The sequence below is a fragment of the Charadrius vociferus genome, unplaced genomic scaffold (genome assembly GCF_000708025.1).
Source record: "Charadrius vociferus isolate BGI_N301 unplaced genomic scaffold, ASM70802v2 scaffold247, whole genome shotgun sequence".
Lineage (NCBI taxonomy): Eukaryota > Metazoa > Chordata > Aves > Charadriiformes > Charadriidae > Charadrius > Charadrius vociferus.
Genome location: NW_009649188.1, coordinates 629,988 through 639,885, shown reverse-complemented (window position 1 = coordinate 639,885; position 9,898 = coordinate 629,988). Strand labels below are relative to the sequence as shown.

Sequence of the window (9,898 nt, the reverse complement as noted above, 5' to 3'; positions counted from 1 at the left end):
TGTGTGAAGCCATACAATAGCTCAAATCCATCTTTCTATTTAGCTCTTACAAGAAATTTGCACTTGTGCTGTGTTTAAATTTAAAATCAAAACTTAATTGCTGCTTTTTATGAAGGTAACTGAATTACAGTTGCCAGTAAGGCTGAATATGCACAATAAACTTTTTGGGTTTTTATTCGGGATTAGTTATTTTGAGGGTTACTTAAATTGTCGATGTCAGACCATCCTAAGGAAGGTTGTCAGGTGTTCACAAGAATGACCTAACACATTCAAACTCTTGTCTTGATAATTTATCTGGAAAATAGCAGACACCTTCACAGCTGACCTTACCTAATTACCTATTAAGAATTGAAAAGGCAATTTAAGTCTAATCAGTAGACAAATATAGAAAAGAAATACAAGTTTAGATTGAAGAAGAAAAAATAATTAAAATCTCATCTTGGAAGCAGCAATCTGTTTTAGGATTGCTGAAGTTTTTTCCTTGGTTCATCCAGGCTTCGTTTCAGGGACTTCATAGTATAGAAGTATATAGTCTAGTATAAACATTGGTCATTTTCAGGACAGCACAAGTCCTATGGCACTTTTCATTAAATTGACTTTAGCAAAATTTGAAAGAGGCTGAAAATTATATGTATCTTAAATGACTGAAGAAATCACTTGAAATGTGGTTTTAGATCAGAATGGTGCTTTGATAGTGGTGCAGCAACCTGCTGAAATGCAGCTCAGCACTTCTTGTAAAAACCTTGTATTCAAATGGCTTTTGAAAGAATAAAATTACAATTGTGTTAAAACTTACGTCAAACAGTATTTCCTGTTAAAATTGGCTGATTGGAGTTGCACTGTATAATGCAGTTCTTGACAGGTAAGATAGCATTACTGCTGACACGTAAAGGTGTTTTAAATGGCATAAAATGGCAGTCATCAAGATTCTTAATGTCTAGTCTTCTTTTCTGAAGCCAAGTTCCTTAATTGGCTAGCAAAATATCTACAGTAGATAAACTAGGTTACTTTTCTAAATTTTGCTGAAAAAACCTAAATGTATTTTTAAGGAGCCAACGAGAAGAAATCTGTGAATATATCTGTTAAGTGCAAAGTATTTCCTGTCTACAGAAGTAAGGATCCTGACTCCATACAGATTTGAGATAAATGTAATTTTTTTTTTTTTATTGAATCAGTCCAAATTACTGTTAAACATTTCTTGCACGGGGAAGATTTGGAGACTAAGCAAATGTTGACTGTTTGTCTAAGTCAAGCACAGCTGGTTTGATGCCCACACAGAAATCATTATTTTGTAACTTTTTTTGCGTACTACTTAACTGTAGCTGTAATTGATTTATATTAATTAAACCACTTTTCATTTGAAATGTTTAATATTGCATATTGCCAGTCGTCTGAAATAAATTTGGAGATTACACGTGAACACTTTTGTCTGGCCTCAGGTTCGTCTGTTATTGCACTGCTGAATTTGTTACTTTGTTGCTTAAATATAATTGATTTCCCTAAGTTATTTCAGAAATAAGTACAAATTAATGAAATCTGATCTTCTGGGAAAATAGGAAGCTGTTCCATTCCAGGAGAAAACCAGCTAATTCACAAGTTGTGTTAGGATCTTTCTTTTTGTTAAGAAAATTTTAAGTTAAAATATTAAACTACAAAGTTAATGATCTCTCTCTTCATTTATTAAGGCAGCCCTCAGTCATGTCAAGCCTTCACTCTGGTCTTGTCTCATTAATGTAGAACTTGCTTATCTGGGATATTATAGCTGAGGAAGAACCTGAAGAATAGGAAACTCATGTGATGTGTAGTTGTACAAACTGTTGTGGTAAAAAGTTTATAGTGGCTGTGTAAACACCCTATGGGATAAAAATATGGACAGTTTTTAGATACTACAGGTAAATGCCTCCTGTCCCTATAGTAACCTGATCAAAACATACCTCCTTTAGAATGCACATCACTGGGTTATAGTTTGGGGGGGAAAAATGGAGAAGCTGTTGGGCACATGAGACCTTCTCTTACCTTTTTGTTTCTGGATCGTTGTGGCTACATTAAGCAATTGCATAAGATGAGGTACTTTATTTACAATGGAGTGGCCAGGGAGGGTTTTTTTTAATTAAGTTTCTTCAGGTGTACTACTTTAGCTGAAACCTGATTAATATGTTGACGCAAATGGCCTGCAAAGCTCTATCCTGGAGCGCTAAAACTGAAAGTAGTATACATTGTAAGTGGGATCTTCCTGTAGTATAGATCTACACAGACTGTAAGGACAGGGTGAGTATTTTGTGTCTGTGGTGTTTCATAGGGGAAAACAAAAAGGCAGGTCAACAGGTTGCTAGTTTTTGAACTATTTAAGACACATGTTGCAAACAGGTTGACTGTTCATTCTTACCTGACAAGTAGTAGTTTTAACCTAGAAGTGCCATGTGGGAAATGATGTATTAGTTTCAGCAAGTAGAACTGTTAGAACTCTTGACCCCTCAGATCTAATTTTATGATAGTAGCACTTATTTCAAAAACTGCCAGTCATTGTAATCATTTTGGTCTTAAAGGTCAAGCAATGGACATCAGGTGGTTTGACTTTTTGAGATCTTGAACAACAGAAATTAAAAACAAGGTGGCTACCCAAAATATAGCCAGTATTTCCACTAGTAAGAGGAAGGCTTCTTCCAACAAATCTGGGGAACTGTGGATGTGTCTTGGGATTTTCAAATACCAGTTCAAAAGAATGGAGTCTAACTGAAAGGATTTCTCCTGCTGCCCTGTCTGGCTACTGCTGAACAGTGCTTGCACACCATCATGGCTTTTCCTTTTTTCTGTTCTGCCCCTCCCTGCAGATGAGTAGGGTGAGGGGCAAGAAATTGGGAGGAGACAGCTGGAACAGATGCTGACTTTCATTGGCCGTTCCATACCATATGACGTTATGCTCAGCAATAAATGTGCAAGGAAAGGAGGAGGAAGAATCACAGAATCACAGAATTTTCAGAGTTGGAAGGGACCTCTAGAGATCATCTAGTCCAACTCCCCTGCTAAAGCAGGATTGCCCAGAGCACATTACTCAGGACTGCATCCAGGCGGGTCTTGAAAATCTCCAGAGAAGGGGACTCCACAACCGCCCGGGGCAGCCTGTGCCAGTGCTCTGTCACCTTTTTTGGAACCACCGAGAAGAGTCTGGCTCCATCCTCCTTCAACCCACCTTTTAGATACTTGTGTGCAATAATAAGGTCTCTCCTCAGCCTTCTCTTCTCCAGGCTAAAGAGTCCCAGCTCTCTCAGCCTTTCCTCATAAGGGAGATGCTCCCATCCCTCAGTCATCTTTGTTGCCCTTCGCTGGACTCTCTAACCAAGAAGGGGCATTCTTGGTTATGGTGTTGTCTTCCAAAATCAGTGTTGTGTTTGCTGCGGCCTGACTTCCTAGGAAGTTGTCGGACACCTGTCCGCTGATGGGAAGTAGTGAAGAAATCCCAGGATTTTTTTCTTTTTTTCTTTTTTAGTTTTTTTCTTTTTTTCCCCTCCTTTTTCCCCTCCTTTTTCCCCTCCTTTTTCCCCTCCTTTTTCCCCTCCTTTTTCCCCTCCTTTTTCCCCTCCTTTTTCCCCTCCTTTTTCCCCTCCTTTTTCCCCTCCTTGTGTGCGGTTTCTGCTTCACTTACTAAAACTGTTATCTCAATCTACAAGTCTTCTCGCCTTCCTTCTGTTTTCTTCCAGTTCTGCAGGAGAGGAGAGTGGGCAAGCAGCTCTGTGGGTGTTTGGTTGGGGTCAACCCCAAACAATCTGAAGATAAATATCAGGAGAGGGAAGCATAAGATTTTTTTTTTCTAGGCCCCAGGAAAGTGTTTTTACAATATATTAATATTGAAATGCAAACTGCTGCATTTGCACGAGTGGTCTAGGTGCACCTCTGTCGTACAAAGGTGGAAAATAATTGCTTGAAATGCTTTCCAACTCTTCAATGTGCCTTCTTGCTTTTGATGGTTAGTTATTTAATCTCTGAACTCCTCAGAGCTCAGAACTAGATGGACTTTGAAGCAGTGCTTTTAATGGTGGTTGTGTGCAGAGCTGGAATAAAATGATATAAGTAAGAGTGTCTAATTTGAGGTTGTGTAGTAACTTAAAGTCAAACATCCCAAGTGTCACTGGGGGAGTTCAAGCCAGTGTACTTTAGGTCTGTCTCAAAATGTCAGCACAGCTGAGAAACAATAGTAAGGTTCATAAATCAACCTGTTTCTGTGAGGAAAATTCCTTGGACTGTGAATCGCAACTCGTACTGCAGTTTAGGAATCAAGGGTACTGAATGAATTCAGTTTTCCACCATTCTTAGTCATGGGTATTTTCATCGGTTGGTTTGGCAAAGATCTGTATAATCATTCTCTAAGAGCTTGCATGCTACTGTTGTAAAGTCTGTGCTGTATGAGGTATTAAAGGATTTGTTGCATTAATATAAGATTGCCCTGCATTTACTTTCAAGTTAGGTACAGATGCATGTTTTAGGAATCTTTTTAATTGGAGAAAAAAGGGCAACTTCTACTTATTTCTGCTGATGCTTGCATCTGATGCATAGCCACAAGGATTATTCAAGATTTAAGCAAAATCTTGTTACTAGTAAGCCAACTTTCTAAAGTTTGTTTGCTTGTTTCTTTTTTTTGGGGGGGGAGGCACGGTGGACACAACATATGGCTTCCTAGCTTAGTCTAGCGAACTCAAATGTTATGTGATATTACTTAGAAGCAGAAAGCCATAAATAAATTTGCTAACAGTGGATATTGTTAGAAGTAATAGATATCCTAAAGAAACAGCTGTGAGCCTTTATTCAGACTTGTTTATTCTTGTTGTCAGTATAGAGTTATGCAAAGAAAATCTTCATGGTATATGGAATTTTGAAAATAACTAATGTATTTACTCATTCCCCTTAGGTCCAAGATGGGCCTCTTGGAACACCGGTGTTTTTATTTGCATCAGATGTGCTGGAATACATCGAAATCTTGGTGTCCATATATCAAGGGTCAAGTCTGTCAACTTGGACCAATGGACACCTGAACAAATACAGGTAAAATATTTTAAGATATGTTTTCAATTTGGAGGGAATGCCAGGAATCCTTTCAAAAGGATTTGAGTTTATCATGATGCTCCAACTTAAATGTTTTATAACACACTAAGAACTACTTTGATTGTGTTTCTACTGTAATGCGTTTTAATTCTGAAAATTCACATCAGAAATTGGTTTAGCTATCTTTGGAAAGCTCTGAAAGCTGCTTCTTTGTTGTATCTATGGAAAATGCGTTGTAAGCCTTTTCTTTTTCAGTAGGGGACAGTAAGATAACATTCACACATCTGTCTGATTCCTGATTATGTTCTTTTGGTGTACGAAGTACTAACTTTTCCAGGCATGCTCCAGTCTGAAGCCTCTGGGCTGCCAGATAGATTTTCTTACTCCTGTTCTTCCTGGTCTGAAGAGCCATCCTGAGAGATGAAAGCCAATCTTTCACTGGATGAGTTAGTTTACACTGCAAACAGCATCTGCGTGATTAGCTTTCGTCCAGCAGTTCTTGGCGGGCAGCCCTGCTGTGCCATGGGAGCATCTCCCAAGACGTATGGTAGCAGAGAGGTCTCCAAGTTAAAAACCTGCAGTGCACACCAATAATATTCTGTTTCAGGATTTAAAGTATTGAGGAACATGAACTCACTGTTTTCTTCCACTTTTCCTTAGTGCATGCAGGAAATGGGAAATACTAAAGCACGACTACTCTATGAAGCTAATCTACCAGAGAACTTCCGAAGACCTCAAACAGATCAGTATCCTTTTTGTTTTAGCTTTCACATTGAAATGACTTTTAATGCAATTTAGATGTTATGACTGTTTCAAGGAACTGCTACATTTGGCAACTCACCTTATTTATTTCATTGATATTGTTGTATAAGAAATGATAGTGGAAGTTGGGAACAGGTCAGAAAAGGTTTAAATTACTTCAGTTATAACAAATCTACTTGGTAATGAGATTTGGCAAGCCCCATTTATTTTTGCTTTCAGAAGAGGTGACTTCATAAATTCCCTAGGAAGTTAGAGTGATACTAGAAAGCTCTTGAATATTCGGTCTTTATCTTGAGTAACTGCCAGCTGAAGTTAGAAGCATTTGAACAGGAAATAATGAAGTGAATGGTTAAGAAAATAAGCCATTGGATCTTACTCTAGTGAAGTACGGATTTCTTCCTGTAGATTAACTCCAGAAAATTACAGAATACTTAAAGTGTATGCGTTGTATGAAATCTGCAAGCACAGATGACTAGCATGGGAATATCTAAATAAACCAAACCTCCCTGGCTGCCACCACTTGTGTTGGTGTGTGGTTATCACCAGGTACCTGGAAAGGGAGTGCTGGAAGAAAAATTGTCTACCTCCAATAAATAGCTTTCTGCAAGAAATACCTTTTCCAACTGTACTGAATCCTTAGGATAATGTATGTTGGCATTAATTTAGATTTGTATTAGCTCCTGATTTAGTGATGTTACTCCACAGGTTAGGATTTGCTTCACCTGATCTTACTGGAACTCTTTAACTGTAATGAGATCCTAAACACCTACTGTTAAGTGAGCTGAATCTTTCTCCAACTCTCTTAGCCTGATAGTGATACAGGCTATGGAGGCTGATAAATGGACTAAGTTGTAACTGGATCTGAATTTTCTCCTTGTATATCCAAAAGTGACTTTTGTGCTTCTGCTTACTAAGTGCTATGCTCAGTATGTTATGTGCAGAAGAATTTTTTTTTTGAAGGGTTAGGCTCATGATTGTAAAATGCACTTGAGCAAAACAGATATGTTTCTTCATATTCCAGTAGCTTTTAAATTAAACATACATACACATAAGAAAAGGGTAACTGGAACCAGATAGCACTGTAGTATTCCAGCTGTAATATTCCAGAACTTTATTTCAGCCATAAGACTGAAATACTTTGACTAAAACTTACTTTAAAAGTAGATCTTGAAGTTGTGTATTTTGTTCTTACTGCGGCTAACTTGAATTCAGTGGTGCTATTGCAGGAGAAGTAATAATGCTTTACCTAAGATATTCTTGTCAGATTAGACCAAAAGTCTCGTTTTTAGACTTTCAAAATAATTCTTTCATTGACACTGTATACCTTGAAATAATTACATAGCCTTTTGAACAGTTGTCAGCTTCGAAGTTGTGGACTTGATCAACTGAATATATTTCATTGCAGATGTTCTCTTTATTAAAAACACACTGCCAGGAGAGGATGCCAACATTTTCTGTTTTATTTCTCATTTCCCCCATAACTTTGGCAGCTACTTACGTACTTGGCATTCATGACAAGCTGTTGTGTTACAGGCTTTTTTTGCCTTTCCTCTTTCCCCTTTGTATCACTACAGAATCAGCATTGTGTATTGTCAGTATCCTCGTTGTGAACATTCTCAATATTCTGAATATTCTTTTGGATGAACTATGAAAACTCTTGGCGTGTTATAATCACTTTTGTATATGTTATTCTATATTAGTGTTTAACTTCCTGTAGCACTATAATACACTTATTTCTACTTTTAGGTAGTAGAATAGAGACATGGAAGAAATGTGCGTGTAGAATGTGCCCAGAATTTCCTGCTAAAGGTCCCCCATCACTTTTGCTGCTTAATCACAAGACTGACCTTTCTGGGCATTTTTTTGGTAGTTTGTTTTTTTTGTGTTTTTTTTTCTTTTTTTTTATTCTTGTACTTGGCAGGGGTGCTGTGGTATAGAAGCTAACTCTGAGGATCATCTTGATATTTTTTTTTGTATGTCAGTTTTAGCTTCCTGTTTGAAAAAGTTTTGGTTTTTTTCCATGAACAGATTAACTATTTTTTTTTTTATTTCTTCATTTTACTCACTTCTTAAAACAGTTTTGGCATCTGTTGAGGTTGCTTTAAATTCTTTTGTTAACAAGAACACAGTAGGTTATTGATCTCAAGACACTTGAGCATGGTCCAAAAATTCATGCATATTGAAGTGGGGTAACTTGAATAAAGTGGGTGTTTTTCAAAATACACAACTAAATATCTTGGTGTAATAGCATCCTGGAAAATTGAACCATATGAAATTTAAATACTTATGATTCTGTGTTAATAATTTTTTAATTAAAACTTTCTAATTGTCTGAAATATCAAGTGTGCATTCTGGGAGACTGGGAGAAAATATCTAACACCAAAACTTGAGCAACCAAAACTTAGAACACTTCAGAAGATAAATGTGCCGTCTGAAAATGTTAATTTTGGCAAATAACTAAGACTTTTTATTTGAAGAAAGGATAGGTTAAGGTATTTTACAACAATGAATTTTTGAATCTCCTCTCTTCACTTCTAAATTAGTTATAATTAAATGCAGTTGTCCAGTTACAGCCCAAAAGCACAGAAAAAAGTTAAATTCCCTTTCTCTATCTCCTGCCTCCACTGAGATTATATAATGCAGTAATTTATGCTGCAAGTTGAAAATAAACTTTCTGAGGGAATCCTGTTTAGTCTTAGCTAAATTTGAAAAGTTGTGAGAGTTGCATATTACACAACTACCATTCATGTGTAATTTGATTATATACATTGATTTTTTTGGCACAATGACAGTCCTTTGCTATGTGTAAAGAATAATGCAATATTAGTACTAAGATAGATCTGAGCTCAGTGTTAATCTTAGGACATAGTACATGGAGCTAAGTTACCTTTCCATTAATTGAGGAAAAAATGCTATGGAAGTTTAAGATGCAGTGAATCTGAGTTTCCACAGTTGCAATTTTGATTTTTGAATGGATAATCACATTGCTGAACAAATTACTTAAAATTTATTCTACAGATACCAGAGAATCAGTTTTACTGCTTTGGATGAGCCGCTTTATTAAGCGTAGAGAATAATTGAGGAAAACAACTCATTGTCCTTTTTGTGTTTGAGCTAGTGAGTTGTCAGTTCTGGTATTCTACATCAGTATACTTGCCACTGTTTCCACCTTGGCTTCCGTATCTTTTTATCACTAGAGTTTTAGTTTTCTTTCCCTTCCACAGAGAAGTTTCTTGTAATAAGAGACTCTCATGGAGGACTTACTGATCTCAGAGAACTGTTTATGGTCAGCTTTTGATACAATTTGTGCAAATCAGAGAACAGGTACATACGTTTCACCTTTTACCTGAAGAGGAAGTATTTTTTCCCAAGTTACGATGGTAAGCTATACTTCAATTATTTCCCATATACGAGTACCTTTGTTCAAATATTTGCAGTACTACAGCCCTGTAGCTTATAAATATCAAGTGAAAATGTCCTAACTGTGGAACACTGAGTTAATTCTCGTGTGTCCTTCTCATATTGTTTCACTAAGAGATTAAACTGATTAATTCTCTGTAGTAAAAAGAAGCTCTTTTTGGACACTGCAATAGCAATTGTTCTGTGTAGAACAGTTTGTTCTGTTGTTTTAAAACTATGAGATACAGCAAGAATCTGATGCAATTCTTTAATTTGAATAACCCATCAGTTTTTTAGGTTAATGTTGCTATTTATCTGAATGCATATTTTCCTTAAACTATCTACTTCCAGAGCTGTGGAATTTTTCATCAGGGATAAGTACGAAAAGAAGAAGTATTATGATAAAAATGCGGTTAATGCTTTCAATGTAAGTAAACAGTTTCACCGAGAACTCTGTCACTTTTCTTTTTTGAAAATTACATAACAGAAATGTAGAAAAAATGTCTTTCACAGTCAAAAACTTTTTGATACAGAGCTAAATGCTTTTTTATGTATCTCTTGAAAGCTATTCCTAGGTTCTGTAAGTTCAACATACATTGTCTATTACATTTATCACAGCAAAACATTCTGATCTAACAAATGGCTTCTGACTATTTTATATTGTGTTTTTCTCTTTCAGTGATGGGTAGTTCTTCAACAG

General features: G+C 36.5%; 1 protein-coding gene across 1 annotated transcript in view; it reads left to right on the top strand.

Moving 5' to 3' along the window:
- The first annotated feature begins 2,166 nt into the window (after nucleotides 1-2,166).
- Nucleotides 2,167-9,898, top strand: part of SMAP1 (small ArfGAP 1) — a 73,232-nt gene continuing 65,500 nt past the window's right edge. Inside the window, exons 1-4 of the mRNA XM_009888851.1 lie at nucleotides 2,167-2,218; nucleotides 4,904-5,037; nucleotides 5,698-5,783; nucleotides 9,550-9,625. Coding sequence (XP_009887153.1) covers nucleotides 2,167-2,218; nucleotides 4,904-5,037; nucleotides 5,698-5,783; nucleotides 9,550-9,625 — 348 coding nt within the window. The remainder of the gene's footprint in view (nucleotides 2,219-4,903; nucleotides 5,038-5,697; nucleotides 5,784-9,549; nucleotides 9,626-9,898) is intronic.